Below are 27,492 nucleotides of genomic sequence, written 5' to 3' on the forward strand. Positions count from 1 at the left end.
GTACCAACTCCCTGTTTGTGCTCCCAATGTTGATTAACAAAAAGCAGCCAGGGGAAACCCTGCCTTTGTTTTTTTTTTTTTGAGACAGAGTCTCGCTCTGTCGCCCGGGCTGGAGTGCAGTGGCCAGATCTCAGCTCACTGCAAGCTCCGCCTCCCGGGTTTATGCCATTCTCCTGCCTCAGCCTCCCGAGTAGCTGGGACTACAGGCGCCGCCACCTCACCCGGCTAGTTTTTTGTATTTTTTAGTAGAGACGGGGTTTCACCGGGTTAGCCAGGATGGTCTCGATCTCCTGACCTCGTGATCCGCCCGTCTCGGCCTCCCAAAGTGCTGGGATTACAGGCTTGAGCCACCACGCCCGGCCAACCCTGCCTTTGATAGTCACCATACAGTATGCTGTTTTTGTTATCAATTGCTATGAAACAAACCACCCCCAAATTTAATGGCTGAAAGCAATGTATTATAATTTCTCACAGTTCTTTGCGTTGACTCGGCTTAGCCAGGCAGTCTTCTGCTGGTCTTGCTTACAGTCTCTTGTATGCTAATGCAGTCATACAGCAGCTGGGGCTGGAGTTCTCTGGGGGCTTGACGAGGTGGACTCGAAGGTCCAAGATGGTTTCTTCATTCATATGTCTGGTGTGTTGGTTCACATAGTCTCTCTCTCCATTTAGAGTTTCATCTTCCATGACTTTTCCCATGGCCTCTCTTTCCATCAAGGTAGTCAGACCTCTAAGCATGATGGCTGACTTCCAAGAATATAAAATTAAAAGCTGTCAGGCCTTTTTCAAGCTTAGGTTAAAACCTGGCATAAGGTCACTTCTGGCCTCTTTCCATAACTTAAAGCAAGTTGCAGTGCCAGCCATGCTTAGTTCAATATGAGGGGACTAGACAAATGCCTCAATATCAGGAGGGGTGGTTTACTGGGTGCCATTTTTAGAAGCTTTCTATACCTTGTGCTGGACAGAGTAGAATTTCAACTACAATTCTAAAAGATTCTGAATATTTTCTGGCTTAAACATGGAGAACAATGGAGAGGAAGTGACAGAAAGAGGAAGAAGCCTCAAAGTGTTGGAGGATTTTGAAACAATCGGTACTTTCTTGTGCCTTGCAGCTTGGCAGATTAGAGCACAAAGAAGGTGGAATTAATGGGTTGATGCATCACCATTATCCAGACTTCTTGTACCTAGAAAACTTACTTCATGATACCTTTTTTTTTTTAGATGGAGTCTCGCCCTGTCACCAGGCTGGAGTGCAGTGGTGTGATCTTGGCTCACTGCAACCTCTGTCTCCTGGGTTCAAGCAATTCTCCTGCCTCAGCCTCTCTTTGAGTAGCTGGGACTACAGGCGCGCGTCACCACACCCAGTTAATTTTTGTATTTTTAGTAGAGACAGGGTTTCACCATGTTGGCCAGGATGGTCTTGATCTCTTGACCTCATAATCCGCCAGCCTCGGCCTCCCAAAGTGCTGGGATTATAGGCGTGAGCCAGCGCGCCCAGCCAATGATACTAATTTTTTATGAGAAATCTGGAGTAAGGTATCACAATTGACACATCTCAAGCATATAGGGAGCGCTGTCTTCCCAAACACAGCAAATAATTCAGACATCAATGAAAAGGTACAAGAGTCAATAGAATACAAAACCAATCGAAGGGTATTTTTTCCAAACAGTAGCTAGGAGAGGCTGGCAGCAAAAAAGGATCCCATGGCAGCAAAACAGCAGAGAAAAACCAGCACCTCCTCTTTCTCGCTCCTCCGGAGCTTCTCAATATGCAGTATCTGTGCCCTTCTAACACAATAGGCAGGTTTGGAGGGCAAAGCAAGGGCTCAGGCTTTCATATGAAGACAATCACATTCCAGAGTCTGCCAAGACTGGGCACCTCCGTGACATGGGTGGTCTTGAGAATGGGGTTCCCTTTATTTGACAAAACCAAATGCCAAACAGCTTTTCCTTACTGTTTGTTTTTCTTAAACATGTTCAAACTCTTATCATATTGCTCTCCTCCCTTTGAAAATATGTACTCTGCAGGTGCCTGAAATAACATACTCTCAGCAAATTGCAGCATTGGAAAAGTGAAGGTTATTTCATTCAGTCTAAATTCAATGGAAATTTTGTGGCTTAACAAGGAAACACCAAATTATAAACTCCTTTAGAGCAGTAACCATGTCATATGACTCTGGTATCTCCTACCTACTAGGCTCATTGTCTACCTTCTCTGATGTCGTAATTTTAATAAGTAACTTGAATTGTTAACAATTTACTCTTGTCTTTTTCTTGGACTCAGGAATGTTATTTTATTATTATGTCTCTGCATCTTTCATGTGAGGTCCTTTGCAAACAATTTCTCCTAACTTGTTTTCATTGTGCAGATAATGTTGCAGGGTTTTCATATAACAGCTGAAAGGAGTTATTAGGAGTTGAAGAAGCTTGCTTCAATTACAAGTAATTAATGTAGGCTTCACTTATCTCAAGGAATATCTGAATATACAAATTTACACATAAATCCTGGGAGTGTCAAATTATGCAACAGAGAGAAAGTAAGCTCTGCAGTTTTTTGGGCGTTGATCGCTGTAGTCAGGGGTGTGTGTGTGTGTGTGTGTGTGTGTGTGTGTGTGTGGTTTTTGAATGAAATAGTAAAACCACTGCCAGTATTATCTACTTCACCTGGTTTTGAATAATTCCAGGAAGCTAGAAACTGAAAACCAGTCTTGTTAAAGAGTTAGGAAGACTGTAAATGCGTAAGAGGAAAGAAAAAAACAAAACAAAACCATTAATCTATCCTCTTTGAACCCGTATAAGAGTTCACAATATTACTGGTTTCAAATACTTGAAGTTTTCTCTGGGCAATAATTAATGTTTAAATAATTGTTTTTAATGTAAGACATAATACATACGCATTGCAGATTTAAAGCATACTTGGAAGTAGCAAGGAGAAAGATAAAAATCATTGATTCCACAGCATTTAATATATTGGTAACTATCCTTCAATTTTTTTCTAGGCACATGTTTTTATAAAATGAGCCAATACTATACAAACGTTTTTGTAACTTTTTAAAATTTGTACTATTTTGTGAGTACGTGAAAAAGAAATTTGTAAAGATTAAAAGATCATTGCATGTTGTGGTATTACACACTGTTGAAGGGCGCCATCTGTGGCGTGGTGGCTGCGCTTTAGTGGGAAGAGGTTCTCTCGCGGTTCCCGTTTTTCTCCCAGCTCTGGGTAGGCAATACTGACCACTCTCCGACCTAAAGGGACTTCTCCGTTTGCCCTTGACGGAGACACGTGGGAGTTCAGAGGAGAGCGTTCAGGGTGACTGCGAACACGAGCTCCCGGCGCTGTCCACATCTCCCCTGGGCAGGGCCCACTGGCCCCAGCCCGGTAGGGGAGCAAGGGCGGGAGGGCAGTTGGCAGTGGCACCGCCTGGGTCCAAACCTTTAGCCCCCTACCCCGGCTGGCGCCACTTTCGGGCGGTAAAGTGAGATAAAAGCAGGGCAAGGTTCTGCAACTCCAAATCAGGGAGGCGCAGCTCCTACACCAACGCCTTTCCGGGGCTCCGGGTGTGTTTGTTCCAACTGTTTAAACTGTTTCAAAGCGTCCGAACTCTAGCGACCTTCGCAAATAACTCTTTATCTCGCGGGCGAGAGCGCTGCCCTTATTTGCGGGGGAGGGCAACTGAACGCCTGCACCGGGGCGCTAACTGAGGCCTCCTCTCGATCCCCCGCCTGCTGGGACCCCAGCTGGCAGTCCCTTCCCGCCCCCGGACCGCGAGCTTCTTGCGTCAGCCCAGGCGCGGGTGGGGGATTTTCGGAAGCTCAGCCCGCGCGGCCGGCTGGGGAAGGAAGGGCCCAGGCTCTTGCCCCGCCCTTGTGGGGCGGGAGGCGGAGCGGGGCAGGGGCCCGCCGGCGTGTCGCCGATCAGCGAGTGCCGGGGAGCCCGGAGGAGCCACCGACGCCGCCACCAGAGCCGCCCTGTCCGCGCCGCGCCTTGGCAGCCGGAAGGGGGCCGCCGTCGGGGAGCCCCAACACACGGTCCCCAGCTCAGCATGATGGACTTGGAGGTGCCGCCGCCGGGACTCCCGTCCCAGCAGGTGCTGCCTCGGCCCTCTGGGCCCTGCGGTGGTGCCGGGACGGGGGCGGGGGAGCTAGGGAACCGCGGCCCGGGAGGGATAGCCGCAGCGCTGGCTGGAGCCGCCGCGCTTGCGCTGGGGCAGGGCGGGGAGGGGCAGCGGGGACGCGGCCGGGTGGTCCGACCGACCACGAGCCCGAGGGCGAACGGGTGGGAAGTTGCGGGAAAGTCTGGGGACTGAGCCCGCGCGCGTGGGCAGTGGTGGGCGAATCCAGCCGCGTCCCCGGTCCCCAGAGCTGGGCTTCGGAGCCCCTAAGTTTGAGCGGCGCGGCGGGCGGCAGGGCAAGAGGGGGCGGACGCTGGCCGTCTGAGCCGGCGCGGCCCGGCCCTTCCGGGGCTGCGCGGCTCCCCCGCCTCGGAGCCGGCAAAAATGTGCCTAGTCACGGGGCCACTCTCGGGGGAACTGAGGTCGCCTTCGGGCTGGGACCCAGAGCCCCTTCGCCGCGCCCCAAGACCTCCGGGTGTGCGGGCTGTGGCGCGCTCACCCGGTTGGGCTGTCTGTGGGCGCTGCTTTGCGAAGTCATCCATCTGTCGGATCACTCTCTGGCAGCCTTGAGCTTTCTTGAAAGCTCAGCCCCGGGACGAGGGAGGAGCGCCTGAAGTGCCCAGCGGGCTCAGAAGCCCCGACGTGTGGCGGCTGAGCCAGGCCCTGCGCACTTTCTCGGCCGGGGAGGGGTTCGGGCCCGGGCACCCGGAGTTGGCCCCTCGCAACGCCGCGGGAAAGTGCGGGCGAGGGCAGCGGACTCTGAGGCCGGAGTCGGCGGCACCCGGGGCGTCTAGTTCGGACGCGGTGCCCCCTAGTGGCGCGCACCGCGCGCGTGGCCTTTGGCCTCCGTGACAGCGGTCTGTTGGCCGTCACAGCAGCCCTCGGTTGGCCCTTTCCTGCTTTATAGCGTGCAAACCTCGCCGCGCCAGGGCCAAGGGACAAGTTGGAGCTGTTGATCTGTTGCGCAATTGTTATTTTCCCCAGAGCGGCTTTGTCTTTGGATTTAGCGTTTCAGAATTGCAATTCCAAAATGTGTAAGACAGGATATTCTCTTCTGTGCTGTCAAGGGTAAGAGTTGCGAGTGTAGAATAGAATTTCTATTGCTTTTAGTCTGTTAATAATTTTTTGCTTTCAGCTGTTATTTCTCCCTTGAGTACTTTATATATTTTTCCTTTTCAGTTGAGAATTTGCCTCAGTTTCTTAACATGTCGCCCCTCTTCTGCAGGGGCAGAGAGTGGAATGCTTGCGTTTCGAAACACATGCTAATTTCTGTAAATTGTTATAAAAGTGAAAAGAAGTTTCAGCTCATCCTTTGTAGAAACTTTAAAAGTAGATATTTATATTTCTAATTTATTTTGTAAATGAATTTTACAAAAAAATTGGAATTCAAGGAAACGTGTACTTGATGTACGGTAAATACGTTTATGCTGTTAAATGTAAAGTCTTAGGTTAATTCCAAAGATCCATTGTAAAGTTTTAAGTTATAGACAATGTATTAATTGTGCCTTTTTTTTCCCCTTTAAAGTTGCCTTGAACTTTTCCCCAATCTTCATTGGGATTATATTCTTCTGGTTCCAACTAGGGAAGAAGTAAATTGTACTTTACGATTTATTTATAGCTGCTGTTCAAGAGTTATCTATAGGAATGCTTGTTTGACCGAAGGATATATGATAAAAATGAACTTTGGTTTTTCTAATTTCCCGTATTGTCTACAACCCTCTATTAAATTTTTCTTTCTTTGCTGTGTAATATAACATTCCATGTGCAAAAATGCATAAAACATATGTACTGCATTAAGTGTGTATTTTTCAATTACATTTGATAAAAACAACTGCTTTGCTACCTTTGTAATCAGATATCAATTTGCATATTTGAAAACTGAGAAAAAGAACAAGAGAATTTAGAAATGATTTCGTTTATGATTCATATTAGATTGTTGTCATCCATAAAGATTTGAACAGAGTCAAACATTTTCTTGATCTTTTGTCAAAAAAACTCTCCAGGTGTGAAGTGGTAGGAGGATGTAGTTTTTCACCTTCTGTGCAGAGGATATGTTGATAAACAGGGCAGTAAGGAGAGCCTTAGATTCAGTATCTCCATTAGGTGGAAGGAATCATCCATTACTCTTTTCAAGGGTGTCTTGGAGAGATAAAGTACTTTCCTGGATGAGGGATGAAGTTGATATTGAAATAGACTGATGGAGATTATGTTTAAGTCAAACAAAAGAAAAATAGGACAGGCCTCTCATCTCCTGAATGAATGTTAAGCAAAGACCAACTTGACTTTTTAGATATGTGAAAAATCTCTTGAGAGGTTGTGGAAGCAGCATGTAGGAGGATAAATGCATAACTCACATCAGTCTTTCCGCATTAAAAATAACTTGGGCCATTTTGAAATCTTTCTTTCTTGCCCTGGGTTCTTATGAGCAATGTTAGGGGGAAAACCGACTCTGTCTTTAGGATTACCAGGAAAAGTTGAAAGCCAAATGCATCATTTTTCTTAAAATTTGTTTTTATTGAGGATAAATCATGTTTAACAAAGCTGCGTGAAAAAAAGGAACACAACAAGTACATTTTTTTTTTTTCTGGGAATTTCCTCTGTCCTGACTGAAGACATTTAAAGGGGGTTTTGTGTCAATATTTCCTCCTTAACTGTTCCTTGAACCTGGGTTATCTTTTCAGTATGCAGGAAGAATTTGGCACTAAGATAATAATAGATAAGTTACTGGGCACTTCCCTGGGTCCAAACATAATTGCTTCACATGCATAATTTTACAGTAACCTCATGGGAAATACTATTATCCCTGGTTTCCAGGTTGGGAAAACCAGAGATAATAGTTAGATCAGGCATTAGGTTAGGAAAGAGGCACAGAGAAAGGCCAAGGCCTGCTAAGGTGACCAAACTTTTGAGTGGCCAAGGTAGCAGTCCAACAGGTTTGACTCCTGGGGGCTCCTAATCACCACTTCCAGACTACCAAAACTCCTTAAACTTTAAATAGGAAGAAAAGCTCACACTTCAAAAGGTGAGTAAGTTGAGATTTGCCTATTCTGGGGGAAGGAGAGGCTGGAATGTAAAAGATTGATGTTTGCAGCTTTTCCATTTAGCAAGATACTTACTTAATCACTGTACGACTGGGGGAGGTGGACCTTGTTAAATGCTGGGAGAGTGAATACAACCCATCAATGGGATTACCCACTGTGGTCCTTTTCAGGAAGACGCAGAGGCCTCGGTGGGTTCAATTTAGAGAGGCAGGAGTGTTTTTTTTGTTTTGTTTTGTTTTGTTTTGAGATGGAATCTTGTTCTGTTGCCCAGGCTGGAGTGCAGTGGCCTAATCTTGGCTCACTGCAGCCTCCACTTCCCGGGTTCAAGTGATTCTCCTGCTTCAGCCTCCCGAGTAGCTGGGATTATAGGCACCCACCGCCCAGATAATTTTTTGTATTTTTAGTAGAGATAGGGTTTCACCATGTTGGCCAGGCTGGGCTGGTCTCGAACTCCTGACCTCAGGTGATCCACCCGCCGCGGCCTCCCAAAGTGTTGGGATTACAGGTGTGAACCACTGCGCCAGCCTGTTTCTTAATATAATAAGTTTTTTAAATTCCTGGGGTCTTGGCAATGTCTAAGATTCTGCCTCACAGTTTTCAGGAACTGTTTCCCTTTTTTCTTAATTAAATCTCTTTGCTACTGGAGTCTTTGCCTTTGTTCGCCTTGCTAGTTGGTACATTTCTTCTGTTCCATTGGCGCTTTTTGCTTTGAAGTAGTGCTCAAAAATAAGTTTGGTAGTAAGAATATGGTGAAGACTGTGACGGACAGGGTTAAACCAGGTTGAAGGAAAGAGCAGAATGGGGAAAATTTGGGTTGAAAACAGCTAGCAGATAGGCCGGGCGCAGTGGCTCACGCCTATAATCCCAGCACTTTGGGAGGCTGAGGCAGGTGGATCACCTGAGGTCGGGAGTTCGAGACCAGCCTGACCAACATGGAGAAACCCCGCCTCTACTAAAAATACAAAATTAGCTGGGCATGGTGGCACATGCCTATAATCCCAGCTACTAGGGAGGCTGAGGCAGGAGAATTGCTTGAACCTGGGAGGCAGAGGTTGCGGTGAGCCGAGATCGTGCCATTGCACTCCAGCCTGGGCAACAAGGGTGAAACTCTGCCTCAAGAAAACAGCTAGCAGAAACCTGATGGCGCAAATTCAACCCTAATCTCATGTTTTGGCACTTTTGAACTATAGCAAGCATAAGGGCTCAAGTCTTATCTAGTTGAAGCTAACTTGGGTCTTTGAGAATAGTACATCTCAAAATTAAACACTTTCTTACTCCTTATTGTTAAACAAGTTGTTTTTGGAATTATTGTCTTATTTGTCTGAATTAAGTGTGCTGCAGGACTTATAGGATCTGATGGATGATTTGCCTAAAAGTTAGTCCAGGTCAGCCTCACGGCATTTAAGTGCTTGGTCCAGCCACTTTCTGAAAGTTGACTGAAATATGTTGCACACCAGGGTAGAGGAGGACGAGTTTACTAGATGTCATTTTTAACTTCCTTGTCTTCATCTCTGACTGTAGAAATGTTTATTCATTATCAGTTTGCCATACATAGAGAACAGAGTTTATTTTTTGATAATTTAATTTCTAGGAGCTATTGAAATTTCACTGCTACCTGCTTTTATTTTTATTTATTTATTTATTTATTTATTTATTTATTTATTTATTTATTTATTTTTGAGACGGAGTCTCGCTCTGTCGCCCGGGCTGGAGTGCAGTGGCCAGATCTCAGCTCACTGCAAGCTCCGCCTCCCGGGTTTACCCCATTCTCCTGCCTCAGCCTCCGCAGTAGCTGGGACTACAGGCGCCCGCCACCTCGCCCGGCTAGATTTTTGTATTTTTTTTTTTAGTAGAGACGGGGTTTCACCGTGTTAGCCAGGATGGTCTCGATCTCCTGACCTCGTGATCCGCCCGTCTCGGCCTCCCAAAGTGCTGGGATTACAGGCTTGAGCCACCGTGCCCGGCCACCTGCTTTTAAATAAGCACCAACAAACATTTATTAAAAGGGCTTTAAAGTATAGGCCAAGATTTATTCAATTGCTAATGGTATGTTTTCTGTAAATGAAAGCAAAAATATGTTCCAGTGTATAATATTAAATATTAACATTCAGAAACTGCTGGAGAAATATATATGGCTTTCTTATACCAGACTATACCCCAGACATGAAAACAAGACTGTTAAACAAAATCCTGTACTGCCTAAAGTTGGAGCCTTCTGTGTGTCAGCTTCTGCCATAATAACTTTGAACTATGACTATTAAGTATATTAAGAACTTTGAGTAGGGGAGGCACTTTTAATCATTCGTTTTTATGGCATATGTACTGTAATACCTGTGTGTTGCAAGTCCTGGTGTTTAAAAGTTTTTTTGTGTATTTGAGCATGTAAGTTTATTTGGCTCAAACTGTTGGTACTAGTAAAGACAAGTTCAGGGCATTAAGTAGGACTTACAGCACCAAGTTCGTCTTTCTTTCTTTCTTTTTTTTTTTTTTTTTTGAGACAGAGTCTCACTCGGTCACCTAGGCTAGAGTACATTGGTACAATCTCAGCTCACTGCAAGCTCTGCCTCCTGAGTTCAAGCGATTTTCCTGCCTCAGCCTCCCGAGTAGCTGGGATTACAAGTGTGTGCCACCACGCCAGGTTAATTTTTGTATTTTTAGTAGAGATGGAGTTTCACTGTGTTGGCCAGGCTGGTCTCAAACTCCTGACCTCAGATGATCCGCCTACCTTGGCCTCCGAAAGTGCTGGGATTATAGGCGTGAGCCACTGCACCAGGCCTCCAAGTCCATCTTTCAAAGGCCCTGTTGATAATTGACTCTTGAGAGTCATTACAGTCCATCAACAGCCTATATTCTGAATATATACATATATTTTAAATTCTAAGTCAATGCTAAATAGCCATTCCAAATAAGGTTAGAAGTGAGACTTTAGGGCCTGTATTATCAGTTGTACACTGACAAGCTCTGAACTCTATTGCTTTTTCAAATCAGAGAAGAAAAATGAGTAAGAAAAGAAAAATAGGCTGGGCGCGGTGGCTCACACCTGTAATCCCAGCACTTTGGGAGGCTGAGGTGGGCGGATCATGAGGTCAGGAGATCGAGACCATCCTGGCTAACACAGTGAAACCCCATCTCTACTAAAAATACAAAAAACTAGCCGGGCGTGGTGGCGGGCACCTGTAGTCACAGCTACTCGGGAGGCTGAGGCAGGAGAATAGCGTGAACCCGGGAGGCAGAGCTTGCAGTGAGCCGAGATGGCGCCACTGTACTCCAGCCTGGGCAACAGAGCGAGACTCTGTCTCAAAAAAAAGAAAAAAGAAAAATATGTATCACTTTGGCTTTGAGGCCTCCTCTGAGTTTATAGTTTTTACCTTCTGTATTACTGAGGTGATCCTCTCTAATGGCATTTTAAATCTTTCTTGATACCTGTCTTGCTTATTTATCTTTTTTTCTCTAAGTAGATAGCTCCTTGAGAGCTGTGCATAGAATTTATAGATATATATGTATTTTAAAGTAAGATACAATTTACATACCATACAATTCACCCATTTAATCTAATTCAGGGTTATGCAACCCTATGAATTTAGTGGTTTATTCATAGGGTTATGCAACCATCACTGTAATCAATTTTCAACACCCTCAAAAGGAACCCCATATCCATTAGCAGTCACTTCTCATTTCCTCTCAACTCTCCTGGCCCCTGGTAACTACTCAGTTATTTTCTGTATCTGTGAATTTGCCTATTCCGGACGTATGTTGTAAATGGAATGGCATGTAAATGTAATCATACAATATTTATCCTTCTGTTGCTGGCTTCTTTTACAGCAATGTTTTCGAGGTTTAAAAATGTTGCAACTTGTATCAATAGCGTCATTCCTTTTATGGCTGCATACTATTCCATTGTATGACTATACCACATTTTATTTATCCAGTTGATGATCATTTGAGTTGTTTCCACTTTTTATATTTCCGTTTGTTTCTTATGGCAGTGGTTCTCAAACTGTTGTATATTAGACTCACCATCAGTATTTTAAAAACTAATGCCCAGGCCATATCCCTCAGATCAAAATCTCTGGGGGTGGGGCCCAGGCATCACTATTTTTTTAAGGTTCTGAGGGGAGTCCAATGAGCAGTCAGGTTTGAGAGCCAGTGCCCTAGGGCAGCAGTCTGCAGCCTTTTTAGCACCAGGGACCGGTTTTGTGGAAGACAGTTTTTCCATAAAAGGAGGTAGAGGACGGTTTCAGGATGAAACTGTTCCACCTCAGATCATCAGGCATTAGATTCTCCTAAGGAGCCAGCAACCTACATCCCTTGGATGCTCAGTTCACAACAGCGTTCGGGCTTCTCTGATAATCTGCTGCTGCTAATCTGACAGGAGGTGGGAATGCTGGCCTACAACTCACCTCCTGCTCTGCGGCCTGGTTCCTAACAGGCCACTGACCCGTCTGTAGCCAGCAGGTGGGGACCCCTGCCCTAGGAGACCCACCTCAATGCTTGGTACCCATTGAAGTATATAGTGATTTAGAAAATCTGGTTAGGAGGTCTTATTTAAATCATGAAAGTAAGTGCTTTTGTCTTTGATCACTGCCCTTCACAGCCTTACATTTAACACCTACATTCAGGAACTGTGTTTCAAGGTGCCTGGCGAGTGTTCGAAACTCACTTAGTATATATAACCTGAGCTCATTAAACCCCTCCAGAAGATTTGGGTAACTTTGTTATGAAAGGGCTTCTCTGAAGTGGGTCAGTAGGATTGTTCCGTGGTTTTTCAGGAATGTGGCCTGTGATAACTTGCAATCTAGATTATTTGGAAATAGCACCGAGAGAAGCCAGTGAGGACAGAATGCTCAGAAGCTTGGGATAGGTGTTGGACATCCTGGAGGCCAGGATGGAACACTATCTTACTCTAGGAATCCGTGTTCCTGGGCCTCATTATCTTCCTCCATTAAAAACAAAGACTTAAATCTCTACAGCAACTTTTAGCAACTTCATTTTTTGGTTCTCTGTATCTGCCTGATAAAGTCCCACTTTGTAGTGACTCCCACTTATGTTTACCTGAATGGCTTTTGGGTTGATGTATTTGGAAACTGGGGCTAACTTGATGTATTTGGAACCTGGGCCAAACTGTTGCCAAATTGTGTGTGGGTGTCCGTGCCACAGCGCAGCGTTCCCACTTGAGAGACTTGATGGTATGGTGGATGGGGGCTTCTGAAGCTGGCTTAGCCCCAGCCCTATACACCCACCCCACAGATGGTGGGAAGAGGCCCAGAAGAGAGTGGGTAACTGTCCACTGTGGCCTCCACAGCCAGGGTTGCCAGGCAGAGCTCTCAAGGCCCAATTACAGTCTTGTCTTTGACCATTGCCCCTTTGGGAGGGGGGAGGTGGATTTGTCACCTTTCTGGGAAGCATGCTTTTCTGATTCTAATCATCAGTAGTTCGTTGCTTTAAGATTTAGAAAATGGTATCCTGTTATTTTACTTGTTCTTAGGAGTTTCGTATTGAATGATGTACATAATGTGATTCATGTACCTCAAAACAGAAGGACTTCAGTTAAGATTTAGGCTGTATGCAGCATATACTTCTTGAATTTTCTCATTCAATGTCCTTTCCTTATTTATTTATTTACTTTTTTTTGCAGGAATGTGGGGGACATTCAGAGTAGATTAGTACCTTCAATGTCTGTGTGAAAGAAATGACCTTAATATGAGGACAGTATTGACTGTGTATGTAGTGGGCCCACTGATAAGGTGTATAGAATTTTGCTTTATTTCAGACCTGACAATCTCTTGTCTGTTCTGCTTCTGCATAAAATTATAATACTGCACAGGGATGTAAAACCCAATCTATTCCTTGCCTAAGGGACTAGAATAGAGGGAAGAATGATTATAGTTCTTTGTTGCCTTTTGTGAAGGTAACAGGCACAGAGGTATGATGCATGATAGAATTATATACCTCTTCTTCAGGTGCTTGAGGGCTAACTAAGGACCTGTACTTTTTTTTGTTTGTTTGTTTTGCAGTACTGGGGCCAGGGAGCCTTGCTGTTGCATCTAGAGAGTATTGAAGAACCATGAATATTTCACAAAAAGAAAAAAATTTTTTAACTATTAAAAGTGCTGGTAGTGACTTTCCTTAAAGGAAAAAATGAGTTTTTTACTTGCAATAGGAAAACTTGCCAATTTTTCAAGTTATTTTTATTCTTGATGATTCTCAATGAGACACAGAGAATATACATAGAAAAAACAACCCTAGGCCAGGTGTGGTGGCTCACACCTGTAATCCCAACACTTTGGGAAGTCGAGGTGGGAGGATCATTAGAGATCAGGAGTTTGAGATGAGCCTGGGCAGCATATTGAGACGCTGTCTCCTCAAAAAATTAAAAAATTAGCCGGGTCTGGTGGTGCACACCTGCAGTTGTAGCTACTTGGGAGGCTAAGGTGGCTTGAGCCCAGGAGTTTGAACGTGCAGTGAGCCATGATCATGCCACTGTACTCTAGCCTAGGCAACAGAGTAAGATCCTGCCTCAATAAAAAAAAGAAAAACCAACCCTAATGGCCTGGAACAGGGCTGGTTTACTTTGTGTCAGCTGCAGTGCCCCCACTCACCAACCCACATGTTCTTCTCCTGCTGGTTCCCAAGCAGAGACCAGGACCAAGGATGAGAATCATCCTGTGGTGCAGGTTGTATCTTATCCTCCAGAGACAGCACTTCACCCTCTGTTAGAAACTTCTTTACCACACTGCCTGTTTGGTGAAATCCTTAGGGTAGTGACTTCCAAATTGTGATCCAGGGGCCACCCCTTGGTGGGAGGATCAGGAAGGAGGGGGAATGCATCTTAAGAAAAGTTGGGGGAACCTCATATCTCATTGATCCTGAAAAGTAAAGTCTCTCCTCCTCAGAAAGATGCGGGTAGACGTGACTCCCTTAGATAGAAACTCATTCGTCTCCCTCCCTTTTGCCCCTGCAGGACTCTTGGAAGTCTGGGGCCCCGGGAGCATGCAGCTCTTGCTCTGTGCTACAAGTTTCCAAAGTTCACTTGATAACAGTACAATTGTACTGTAAATTGTGCAATAATGGAGACTGAGGAAACAATTAGTCTTTCATCTTGATTCATGTTACCAGCTCACTTCCTATGGTGTGAAAAGAACCAGCCTTTGGAGTTAGAAGTCATCTGAATACAGATAGAACTGGCAATATTATGGGGAAGAAAGGGGAAAAGAAATGAACATTTTCAAAGAGGTTAAGTCATTTGGCCAGGACCACACTGCTTGCAGGTAGCAGAACTGGGATTTTGACTGTCCATAATCCCTATTCTCTGCTTGTTTTACTCCTCCCCTCTCATCTTTCTTTTTGCTTTGTCTGATGACCTACAGACATTCTGTCAGCTGCTAAAGGATGAGGGACTCCTTTATAAAGATTGACAGGACAGTGCCGCTACTCAAGGAGCTCATTCCATGTGGACCAGTGGGGGCGCTGTTGACGCATGGGCTGGACTTCTCTTTGGAGCGGAGGCCTGTTCCACGTTACAGGATCGTTGTGACAAGCAGAAAGCACCCCACCTCACCTCCATACAATTCCTAATGCTCCTGGGTGATACACCCGCCCCAGTGGAACCACGGTGGTGCATGGACTTCTAGGGACCATTTGAAGCCAGGACATTGCTGCTTGTTCTTAGGAAATCTCAGAATACTACTTCCTTGTTTTTGGTAGGGAAGCCTGCCATCTCCCCAAGTGGCAGCCTGTTTATACCTTTTATCCTCACCTGAAGCAGGTGATGAGACAGAGGTCATGGAATATAATGAAAGCGCCACAAAGGTAGATTCTGGTTATATATATATATATATTTTTTGAGACGGAGTCTCGCTCTGTCACCCAAGCTGGAGTGCACTGGCCAGATCTCAGCTCACTGCAAGCTCCGTCCCCCGGGTTCACGCCATTCTCCTGCCTCAGCCTCCCGAGGAGCTGGGACTACAGGCGCCCGCCACCTCGCCCGGCTAGTTTTTTGTATTTTTTTAGTAGAGACGGGGTTTCACCATGTTAGCCAGGATGGTCTCGATCTCCTGACCTTGTGATCCGCCCGCCTCGGCCTCCCAAAGTGCTGGGATTACAGGCTTGAGCCACCGCGCCCGGCCGATTCTGGGTATATTTTATTTACTCAGGTAGAGTGGCTTGTCCAGATCCCTTCACGCAGAGCAACATTTGATATGGTAATTGTTACTGCTGAAGTTTGCCATTTCTCAAACCTACGACTGCAAGGAATTGGTAACAAAAGGATAAACTAAACATTGTTATTATTTTAATTTTCAAGGAGATAAAGTTAAAATCATATAGGTCATATCTCTCTGGGGCTTAACCACCTTTTCTGCTAGGCACTTTTTGAAGAAGTCTGAATACTGAGGTAAGAGAGTAAAGGGGGAAGTAAGTTTGCCCACTTCTCATCCTTTTTCTGACCATCAGCCTGAGGGAAGTAACTAGAGTCCACTAAGAAAATTCACTTAATCAGCAATTAATCGATTGATTGTTATATCGTCCACATTGCAAAATTCTTTAAAGGATATTTGAAGATATTATCACGTTTGTTCTCTTACAATCTATTTTATTGTTTATTTGAAGGGGTGTGTGTTAATAGTTCTTAAGATATCACACTTTATTTCCAGTAGCATATCCAAGAAATAATTTAGAAGTATTGATAATGGGAATGATGTTAAATAATTTTTCTATGACTAATAGTTGGGTCATATATGATATAAAACATGGTATCTTTGTTACTTAAGTAATTTGAACTCTAACCCTATATATCTTAGGTAGACAATGAAAATACTGAATTGTGAGTCTAAATAATATACACTTACTCATTCCACAAATATTTATTAGGTATATATACACCCTAGGAAACTTTCAGGGCATGAAGCTGTTTTAATCTTCCAAGATAATGCAGTACATATCCCCCTTGAGGGACATTTGTTTTTCAAATTGCTCCTCTCTGTTTCCTCTGCTTAGGGTATGAGTTCTTCTAAGTAAAGACTGTATTTTAATCTTTTGTGTAGTTCTAATGTCTAGCGCCATGCCTGGTGCTTACTTAATAGTTGCTCAGTCAGTGTGAGGGTAAGTCCAATAACTACCCTCTAGGAACTTGATATTTTATATAAACTAGTCTGTGATACATGACAAGGCTGTGACAGTGCAGATGAGAAAATATGACTTCTAACGGGGGTGCTCAGAGAGGGTATCCTGGAAGAACTAGCATTTTAATTAGACTTTTCTTTTAAGCCGGTAGATTTTGTTTGGTTCAGGCTTCAGCTGGAAGCTCAAGCAATGGCGCAGGTATGAGCTGGACTATGACAGAATATTGGGCCAGTGGGGGTGACAAGGCTAACTTGGGGGTTGCCATAGAGGGTCTTCAGTGCTCATGTGCAGTGTTTCAAGTTTGTACAGGGCATCTGGAAACCATGGAAGAAGGTTCTGGAAAGCGCAAGGCACGTAAACTGGATGTGGATAGGAAGTTGTGGCAGGTAAATTGAAAGATGGACAGGTTGGAGGCAGGGAGGTGTGAGCAGGCTCCTGCCAAGGTGTAGGTCTGAGCATTGTTGTGACGGCTTAGTTGGTTTGGCATCAGCACACATATTGAGGATCTGTCACTGTAACTCTAAATTGTATCCTTGCTAAACATGTAAAAAGAACTTCTTGGAGCCTCCTTTTTTAAGGAGGGAAGTGGATTGTGCTCAAGCTTGCATGCCCTGCTGTTCCTGTGCTTTAACAGACACTCATCCACCAGTGTGGTCATGGATGAAAGGAGAGGAAAAACTAGCCAGAAGTTGCCATTTTGCTTAAAGAATGGATTCCTTTCTTCCTTAAGGTGGCACAGAGAGTGTCTCTCTTTTTGCCCTTCTCTAAGATTGATTTACTATTTTCAGTAAATTCTAACAGTCTGATCCTTGACTTCCAATTACAATGATTAGCAATATTTGCCCAAGAAAAGAAAAAACAATTTCCTCTCTTTTGTCTCCTATGAGCTTTTCCTGTGAGCTCCAAGCAGACAGACGTGGACGTCTAGCAATGCTGTTAACAACAGCTGTGTCTGTTGGACTCTGCAACACTGGGCACAGTACAAAGTGCTCTGACAAACTCTTCTGCCATTCGCAATCCTTACTACACCCCGTGAGGTGAGGAGCATTCTCCCTGTTTTATAGGTGAAGAACTGAGGCAAAAAGAGGTTATGTCATTAGATTTTACAATAGGGTGTGCTTCCGTTTCATCATCTTTAGATTGATGTTACTGTGAGATCATCTTCCTAGAATTAACTAAGTGAACTGGGCACAGGAAATAGCACATGGCATACCTTCAGCAAATGGTGGCTATGATCATTATCATCATTCCATTTCTTGAAAAAAAATCCCTCTTTTTTTTTTTTTTTTTTTTTTTTTTGAGACAGAGTCTCGCTCTGTCACCCAGGCTGGAGTGCAGTGGTGTGAGCTTGGCTCACTGCAAGCTCCGCCTCCCAGGTTCACACTATTCTCTTGCCTCAGCATCCCAAGGAGCTGGGACTGCAGGCACATGCCACCACGCCCGACTAATTTTTTGTATTTTTAGTGGAGAAGGAGTTTCACCGTGTTAGCCAGGATGGTCTGGAACTCCTGCCCTCGTGATCTGCCCACCTCAGCCTCCCAAAGTGCTGGGATTACAGGCGTGAGCCACCGCGCCTGGCAAAAATCCCTCCTTGAATTCCAGTGTAAACACTCATGCCCTTTTTTGCTGTTTGCTGTAATCCTCTCATTCTCCTTGGTCTTCTTGGCCTTGTGTGAGGGCGTGGTTGTTGTGGAGACCGAGGTCTTCTGAAACAAAACCAACCCATAGCAAGGCCTGGTGTGTGCCCTAGAACGGCAGAGGCCCCACACGCTGCCCTGGCTTCCCTGGAAGACCCTCCAGCCTGTCTGCTGGATTTCTTGTACTTACGGGGATTGTTAAACCATCTCATAGGATTCCTTTCCAGACTCAGTCCTTCACTTGTGGCAGCATTTCTTAACTCTGAGGTTCTAGGCCTAGAAACCCAGTGTCCACAGGTCTAGGGACAGAGAGAGTTTATAGAGAGTGGGAGTGCATCAGTGGAAGGCTGAATCTAAACATGAACTGAGCTGGCCTGGGTGGCCTTGTCCTTTTGCCATCCTCGTAACCCTTTAAAGGCTTTAAGATACTTTTTTTTTTTTTTTGAGGCGGAGTCTTGCTCTGTCGCCCGGACTGGAGTGCAGTGGCCGGATCTCAGCTCACTGCAAGCTCCGCCTCCCGGGTTTACGCCATTCTCCTGCCTCAGCCTCCCGAGGAGCTGGGACTACAGGCACCCGCCACCTCGCCCGGCTAGTTTTGTATTTTTTTTTTTAGTAGAGACGGGGTTTCACCGTGTTAGCCAGGATGGTCTCGATCTCCTGACCTCGTGATCCGCCCATCTCGGCCTCCCAAAGTGCTGGGATTACAGGCTTCAGCCACCGCGCCCGGCCTAAGATACATCTTTTGTAATAACTACCCCTAATTAAATTTGGCCAGAGCTGTGAAGGGAAAGAAAATCTAAGACCCTTAAGGGAGATGACAGCCGACTGTTTTATATTTTTACTACCTTTGTTGTTGCCATGCATAGCTGATACATAAACAAGCAATGGCCTCATCTTCTATTTTTTTATATACTGGTTGGACCCAGAACCCTAAAATGTAGGTGCTTCTCATGGTCATTTGGCATTTGCAACAGGAGCTGAATTTATTAATAGTACTAATACCTCATCCTTGGGTTGTCCGATATTTTTAAGGGGCATTTGCATACTTTGTTTTTCATATGGAAAACTTTCCATAAGGGCTGGTATCATCTTGGCCTTCCATTGCAGGAACAGCACAGGGAGGTTCGGTGGCTAGGTCACAGTTGCCCACACAGCTAGGTAGCAGCAGAGACCCCACCTGGCACCCACCTGGCTTCCTAAGCCCATTGCACTGTGCAGCCTCCCTGAGGAAGCCTAGAGTGGATAGGAACTCTGGTTCTTTAAGATAACCCTGAGTTGGATCTCACTGTCACCATTTATCAGATGGGGGGGGTGTCTTCAGGCAAAAGTACTTAACCTCTCTTGTTTCTGTTTCCTTACTCCAAAATGGCAATGATCATACGACTATCCACCTGGGTGGATTGGTGTGCGTGTGAAGGAAGTCACGGGGACAAGTGGTTGGAAGAGTGTTGAGTACATAGAAAGTACAAGATAAATGGTGGCCATTGTGTTCCTAGTTAGACTATATCATACTTGTCTTTAGCTGGGCTTAGAATCTTGACACTGTGATCTTTCATTCTCAGATCTTAATATGAAGGCTTACCAGGTAACCACTGCTCCAACATAATTATTTAGTGGGTTCATACATGTGAAAGCAGTTGAAATACAATTTCTGAACTCAAGGTTAATATATATCCTTAGTTGGAACAGGTAGTACTCTCCCAGCACCTAAAGCCCCTCACTTCTATCCATTCTTCAGATGACCTTTGCAATAATCATGGTAGTTGAGTACCGTCTGCGCCATAACATTGTTGAATAACATCAAAATGATGCGTTTAGCCATCATGAGCCCTCCTAGTAATTCAGATTCACACCAGCTCTTTCAGGTTTTTGAGGTAGCTTTTACAAATAATTGCTAACAGTACAAATACTGTCTCGGGTATTTTGGAAGAGTGAATTTTCCCATTGATTTCAGTGTATCTTTAGAAAGTAATTTGCAAAACAGAAGAGTTTGGTTTAGGCGAACTCACCCCTAAGGAGTGTGGAGGGCCACATTGTAGGTTTACTCTACACTGCCCCTCGCGCTTGAAATTTGGCTCATGCAACCAAGGAACTGAATTTTTAATTTCATTAAATTTTGATTTAAATTTTAAAACAGAAGTAGTATAAAATATTTTTCTGTTAAATATACCTTGTAGTTTTGGTGAGACTACATTTTGTGTTACCATGTTGGGTAAGATTTCTTGTAGTGTGTATTATGTTTTGTCACCTCGTTAATAATTTTCTTATTTTGGTTGCATGTTAAAATAATTTTGGATATATTGGGTTAAATAAATATATTGTTAAAATTAAATTCACTTGTTTCTTTTTTTGTTGGTGAGGCTAGGATACTAAAAAATTTAAAATTACCCATGTGGATTGCATTATATTTCTATTAGTGCTGCTTTAGCTGGAAGTAGCCTATTTTTTTAAAAAAATCATTATTTTCAGACTTACATTTGGACTTCATAGAATCAGAGGTATTTAGAGGAAGGGATCTTAGGGGTCACCTCACTCAGCTCCAACCTTTTGCAAGTGATAAGACCAAGGCCAGAGGCTACCATAAAATGATTGACCTCCTCCCAGATGGGGACTGGATCCAGTGGCTTTATAGCCTTTCCGTTGGATCCTGTTTTCACTTGGAAACATAGCAGACATCAGAGCTGCAGAGAACTTCTACCAGATCCAGAGTGAAGAAAATGCCTTATTTATTCATTTATTTACTTATTTATGGAGGCCTGGGTCTTGCTCTGTTGCCTAGGCTGTAATACAGTGGCAGAAACACGGCTCACTGCAGCCTCAGCCTCCTGGGCTCCAGGATCCTCATGCCTTAATCTCCGGAGTAGCCAGAGCCACAGGTACACACCACCACGCCTGGCTAATTTTTTTTTTTCTCTCTTTTGTAGCGTCTTCCATGTTGGCCAGGCTGATACCAAAACTCCTGGGCTCAAGTGGTCCTCCTACCTTGGTCCCCCAAAGTGCTGGGATAACAGGTGTGAGCCACCATGTCTGTTTTGGCCGTTTTTAGGGGCCCACACTAATTTTGAGACAGGTTTGCACTTGATAATGTAATGCTAGAGGCTGGGCAGGGGAGATGATCTGCCTGAAAGGGCTGAGAACTGGGAGGCTCTTATTCCTATAGTCTTGAGCAAAGGCACAGTCTTAGAGAACCACACAATATTCAGAGCTTGCGGGTTGGAGAAGAAAAGTCCTCTAAAAAATAAGGAGTACAGGGGCCAGGGGCAATGGCTCATGCCTATAATCCCAGCACTTTGGGAGGCCGAAGCAGGCGGATCACCTGAGGTGAGGAGTTCGAGACCAGCCTGACCAACATGGAGAAACCCCGTCTCTACTAAAAATGCAAACGTGGCCAGGCGTGGTGGCGCACGCTTGTAATCCGAGCTACTCAGGAGGCTGAGGCAAGATAATTGCTTGAACCCGGGAGGCAGCGGTTGCGGTGAGCTGAGATCATGCCATTGTACTCCAGCCTGAGCAACAAGAGCGAAACTCTGTCTCAAAAAAAAAAAAAAAAAAAAAGAAGAAGAAAAAGAAAAAAACAGTACAGGTCAGACATTGGGCAATTTTCTCATAGCAGAATTTCATAGGCCATTAATTTGGTTACAGACTTGAATAGCACACAACAGTTCTCTAAGGGTCAGTTTTCAAAGTAATTCCTAATATTTAATGAATTTTTAAGTAACAGAAATTGCAATAGGAAAGTCTAGCTTGAAATCTAATTTGTGTTAGGTTGACCAGGTGACAACCAACCACCCCTGGATTCTGCTCAGTTAGGTGAGACCTGGGGCCAGTTGCCCATTTAGCATCTCAGGCCTCAGGATCCTCATTTATAAACCTGGAGTTTGAACTGCGGTCTCCATGATCACTGTCAGCTCTCCTTAGTCAGTTGGTTGTTCTAAATGTAGTTTAATTGCCAGTAAACACCTGTTTCTGAGTGATACATCTTTAGAAAGAAAGCCTTTTCCTGGTCTTTAAGGAGCCAGTAAATGGGTCAACCTGGCTGGACTTGGTTTTTCAAGTCTGCCTTGTCTATTAGAAAGGCCGAGCTTGCTGATTTTGCCGGTTACATTTGAGTGTACCTGAGACTTTGCCCAACCTCGGTCTTATCTGTGGGTATCCCAGCCTCTGCATTCCTTGCCCCTACAAAATGTGTTGCGAGTACCAAAGGCACAAATGAAAATTAGCTTGGCTGGAGCATGGCTAGGCACACACCAGTGGTTAAAGAAATGCTGTTTGCTGGCTGATACTTCTGGAGTGGAAGTTGATTCCTTTTTCTTTTTTTTGTGGGGTGGGGCAGAGTTTCGCTTTTGGTGCCCAGGCTGGAGTGCAATGGCTTGGCGCCATCTTGGCTTGGCACAATCTCGGGTCACCACAACCTCCGTCTCCTGGATTTAAGCGATTCTCTTGCCTTAAGATTATAGGCTTCCGCCACCATGCCCGGCTAATTTTTTGTATTTTTAGTAGAGACAGGGTTTCACCATGTTGGCAAGGCTGGTCTTGAACTCCTGAGCTTGTGATCCACCTGCCACGGCCTCCCAAAGTGCTGGGATTACAGGCTTGAGCCACGGCGCCCAGCCTTTATTCCTTTCTTTGGTCTCAATTTTATTGTTAAAAGATAGTGGGAAGGGCCCGATTTTGAAATCATCCTGGAATTAAAGTAGGAGGCCTTGTATAAGCAGTTTATACGTATTTATTGAGTGGGTACCGTGTGCCAATATGATACAAGATGTGAAGGACACATGAGTTGGGAAAGGCGGGAAATGCATGCTCACATTGCTGGTGTGAGTGTAAAAGGTACAACCTCTTTGTAGGGCTATTTGGCAGTATATACTCTTTGACCCAGCAACTCCACTTTTAAGTATTTATCTTACAGATACCCTCACACATGTATGAAATGATTTATATACAAGGATATTCATTATAGCAATATTTGTAATGGCAAAAAGAAACAAAAGTCAGATGGGAGATTAATTATGTTATTAAGTAATACTGATTTAGTACACCTGTGTAATGAAGTAATGTCCAGTCATTAAAAATAGACAAAGTCTGGGTGCAGTGGCTCACGCCTGTAATCCCAGCACTTTGGGAGGCTGAAGCCAGAGGACTGCTTGAGACCAGCCTGGGCAACACAGTGAGACCCTGTCTCTACAAAAAAAAAAAGTAAAATATTAGCCAGGCATAGTGGCACATGCCTGTTAATCTTAGCTATTCAGGAGGCTGAGGTGGGAAGATTGCTTGAGCCCAGGAGGTCGAGGCTGCAGCGAGCTGTGATTGTACCACTGCACTCCAGCCTGGGCAACAGAACAAGACCCTATCTTAGAAAGAAAGGAAAAAAAAAAAAAGGACAACTCACAACTCTATGCCCTGATGTAGAACCATCTCCAAAATATGTTAAATGAGTGTGGGATACTTTGCAATTGTGTGTATTTAATGGCTTCCTAAGAAAACAGAAAAAAAATTGATACTAGTGATTGCCTTGGAGGAGGGTAACTGGGAGATAAATTTTATACCACGTACACCTGGTATCTATTTTTAAAAGCCATTGTCATGCCCTAGACGAGTTTAGTCAGGCCCTAGTAAGAAAACCTTGTAAGACATACCAAGTATGGGGTAATTACTGGCTTTATGGGAAGATTGATTTCAGTGCGAAACTCTCTGTATGCAAGTGAACTGTCCTGATTGCAATGCTAAGCTCTCTTCAGGCAAGTAAGTTGGCCTGATTTGCCTGTTAAGTTGTATGGGGCAGGCAAGTCTGAGTGTCCAGAAGGCAGACCTTCAACTCTTAGTTTCCCGCCTAGGGAGAAGGCACGGGGCTAAAGTGGTTTCCAGAATGTGTCTGTTGTGGCATGAACACCAAGGAGCTGTGGACGAGCTTCCCAGGCTCAAGGTCAGAAGGTCTGGGTTGGAGTCCTGCCTCTGCTACTTGCCAAATATGTGATTTGTGGCAGGTTGCTTAATCCCCGAAGCCTCAACGTGTTCATCTAGAAATGAATATTACAGGCCGGATGCAGTGGCTCACGCCTGTAATCCCAGCACTTTGGGAGGCCGAGGCGGGCAGATCACCTGAGGTCAGGAGTTCGAGACCAGCTTGGCCAACATGGCAAAACCCCATCTCTACTAAAAATACAAAAATTAGCCAGGTGTGGTGGCAGGCGCCTGTAATCCCAGCTACTTGGGAGGCTGAGGCAGGAGAATCACTTGAACCCAGGAGGTGGAAGTTGCAGTGAGCTGAGATTGTGCCACTGCACTCCAGCCTAGGCAACAGAGCGAGACTCTGTCTCAAAAAAAAAAAAAAGATTACAATACCTGGCCCACCTCCCTCATGCTACTGTAGTGAGGCTCAAATGAGATAACGCCCATGAACACTCCTGTAAACCATGAAGTATGCAAACACCAGGTGTAACAGAAGCTGTTAGGTACCTGTGAGACCAGCACGCTAGAGCAAGAGATGCTAATTAAAAAAGAATTAAGGTGAAGCAAAGATCTTTTCCCTCTGCCAAATAACTTGGCAAGAGTTGTAAAATTAGAAAAGTAGACCCTTAGTAGTTTGCTAATCCTTTGACCTCTGACCCTGCACAAATGATCTCACCCTTTAGACCTGTTCTCTTATTTGCAAAATGAGAGGGGCTCTCTGGGTGATTCCTGTGGTCCCTTCCAGTTGTAGCATTCCGTGACAGTGTGGCATTAACAGTAATTCCCATCTTGGCTGAGATGGATGAGTCATACTAACTGAAAAGTCAAAACAGGAGGAGGAAGTCTCTTTACGTATGAGAATTTTCCTTGAGCTAGAGACTCAGAGCCTCTGGAGGGGACATGAGGGAAAACATTGCCACCACCAAGAAGGGAGACGAAGGATGTATAAAGAGAATGGAGATGTATTTACTTTTTTTTTTTTTTTTTTGAGACGGTGTCTCACTCTGTCGCTCTGGCTGGAGTGCAGTGGCGCAATCTTGCCTCACTGCAAGCTCCACCTCCCAGGTTCACATCATTCTCCTGCCTCAGCCTCCCGAGTAGCTGGGACACAGATGCCTGCTACCACGCCTGGCTAATTTTTTGTATTTTTAGTAGAGACAGGGTTTCACCGTGTTAGCCAGGATGGTCTCGATCTCCTGACCTCGTGATCCACCCGCCTTGGCCTCCCAAAGTGCTGGGATTTCAGGCGTGAGCCACTGCACCCAGCCGAGATGTATTTACTTTTTGTGTGTTCTTGCCACCTCCATAGCCTCCTTTGCTTTCAAATGCCCTTGGGCTGGTCCTTTGGAAAATAGATTTAACCCTTGTTTATTGGAAGGATATTCACACAGTAGGCCAGTTATACACTTTATGGCAGTTGTTACCTCCTCTGTGAGGTCTTTCTGTGCAGATTTAGTGGCATCTCCTCCATGCTGCCTGGGCTTCTACTTGCTTCTCATCACTTTGTCTCATAACTCAGATCAGAGACTGTCTCTTACTCATCTTTGTATCCCTAGCACCTGAGGAGTGGTATTAGATGGTTAGATGGATTAGTGATCCATTTAGGGTATTTACACTAATCTTCTTGATCTTGACCACCACCTTTATAACCACCACCATTCTAGAAGTTTTAACTTTTTCTTTTTTTTTTGAGACAGTTTTGCCCTTGTCACCCAGGCTGGAGTGCAATGGTGTGATCTTGGCTCACTGCAACCTCTGCCTCCCTGGTTCAAGCGATTCTCCTGCCTCAGCCTCCCGAGTAGCTGGGACTACAGGTGTGTGCCACCACGCCCTGCTAATTTTTTTGTGTTTTTAGTAGAGACAGGGTTTCACTGTGTTAGCTAGGATGGTCTTATCTTCTGACTTTGTGATCCACCCGTCTCAGCCTCCCAAAGTGCTGGGATTACAGGTGTGAGCCATGGCACCCAGCAAAGATCTATTTTTTTTTAAGCTAAGTGTTTTATACGTATAATAATATTGTTAATAAAATGTATCTAAAATTCATACCACCAGCACACACGGTCTCTGGCTAGCAGCAATAAATGGCATTTAGTACTTACTTCGCCCCCAAACCTGGATGACTGACTGTACTGACTTATTACTTTTAGCTATTTGTAGGTAGTTACATCTGAAAATTGACCCAGGCACAGTGGTCCATGCCTGTAATCTCAGCACTTTGGGAGACCAAGGCAGGAGGATCAGTTGGGGCCAAGAATTTGAGACCAGCATGAGCAACATAGCAAGAACCATCTCTACAAAAACTAAAGATTAACCAGGCATGGTGATGCATGCTACTTGGGAGGCCAAGGTGGGAGGATCACTTGAGCCTAGGAATTAGAAGCTACAGTGAGCTAGGAAGGTGCCACTGCACTCCAGCCTGGGCCACAGAGCAAGAGTCTTATCTCTTTAAAAAAAAAAATCTGAAAAGGACCCCAAGGATTGAAATAATAATTTATCTTTACAAATGCAGGACCAAAAGAGAGGGTCAAGGATCACCTGGGGAGTTTAGAAGTGGCAGAAGTCTCTGTAGAAGCCCTACGGTGTGAATGTGCTAGAGTATGTGTGCCCATCCTCATGGGGGACTCCCTTGGAGGAGGAGGGTACACCAGCATGGGCAGCAAAGCTGTTTGACCTCAAGGTGGAGATCTGAGCCACCTGGTTAGTCCATGCCCAGTTAATTTCTATGGAGGTTTGGTAAAGTAGGTTAGGGAGTTGGATTCAATGTTCCTGAAGGTTCTGTTGGTAATATGTCAGGGTCAGGTTAGGAGTGGGGAGGGTTGGATCATTCTAAGGGCAGTAGAAGACCTAATCCCAAGGGTGAGAAGTTCCTCTCCTGTGGAGGACAGCATTTAGAACTCAGTACATACATGGATGGTTCAGATATGGGGAGGAGATTAGAAAAATTTATCCTAATGTTTGCTTGTTAAACCAAGCCATTCTCTCAGCAAAGTAGTGAAACCCTTACGTAAGTCCTTTGAAGCCTAGCAGCAGTATCCTACTCAAACACAAACCACCGGGAAAAAAAAAAAAAAAAAAAAAAAAAAAAAAAACCTCCTTGGGGACCCAGATGTGAAACCTCTCTTATGGAAAATTCAGCACCATGTGCTCTTTGTAGAAGGTAGGATCACCTGCTGTTTTGGAAATTAACTTTTTTTCTGACATCTTTTTGACCGAACTTTGCATGTGCCTCTTGAGAAAATAATCCACATTCTTGCTTTCTTCACTTTCCAGTTTTGCTTTATCTTTGCATCATGCTCTGCAGTTTACAGACAAGCATAATGGGTGAGAGTTCCAGTAAATTGGCTGGATCATATTTCTTAGACTGAGTCATGACTGAGGAACTTGTTTGGGAACAGGAAGCAGCCCATGAAAACGTCTGCACATAGTAACCTGCCAGATTGAAGAAACTGGACCACTTTTAGTGGAAAGATAAAAGGGTAGAAAATTGGTTCTATAACTCAGGGAATGGTAATTTTGTGAACTAGGGTTTTAACTTGTTGAATAATTCGTCTTTGTGTGTATTTGGGCTTTTTTATGCTGTTAAAAGTCTCTAGTTTTTCAAGATAAGGGAAAGGAAAACTTAGATTCGTGGTAACT

At 44.7% G+C, this 27,492-nt stretch overlaps 1 protein-coding gene across 2 annotated transcripts in view; it reads left to right on the top strand.

Moving 5' to 3' along the window:
• The first annotated feature begins 3,512 nt into the window (after positions 1-3,512).
• The window catches only part of NFE2L2 (nuclear factor, erythroid 2 like 2), a 36,331-nt gene continuing 12,351 nt past the window's right edge, over positions 3,513-27,492 (top strand). The window contains exon 1 of one of the 2 annotated variants that reach the window (XM_010382409.2): positions 3,513-4,085. In XM_010382409.2, the coding sequence (XP_010380711.1) occupies positions 4,041-4,085 (45 nt within the window). In that variant the 5' untranslated portion in view covers positions 3,513-4,040. Of the gene's footprint in view, positions 4,086-4,227; positions 5,178-27,492 lie in introns of those variants that run through there. The other variant, XM_010382418.2, reaches the window with a different exon arrangement.

This window comes from Rhinopithecus roxellana, chromosome 14 (assembly GCF_007565055.1).
Source record: "Rhinopithecus roxellana isolate Shanxi Qingling chromosome 14, ASM756505v1, whole genome shotgun sequence".
In the NCBI taxonomy this organism is placed as follows: Eukaryota; Metazoa; Chordata; class Mammalia; order Primates; family Cercopithecidae; genus Rhinopithecus; species Rhinopithecus roxellana.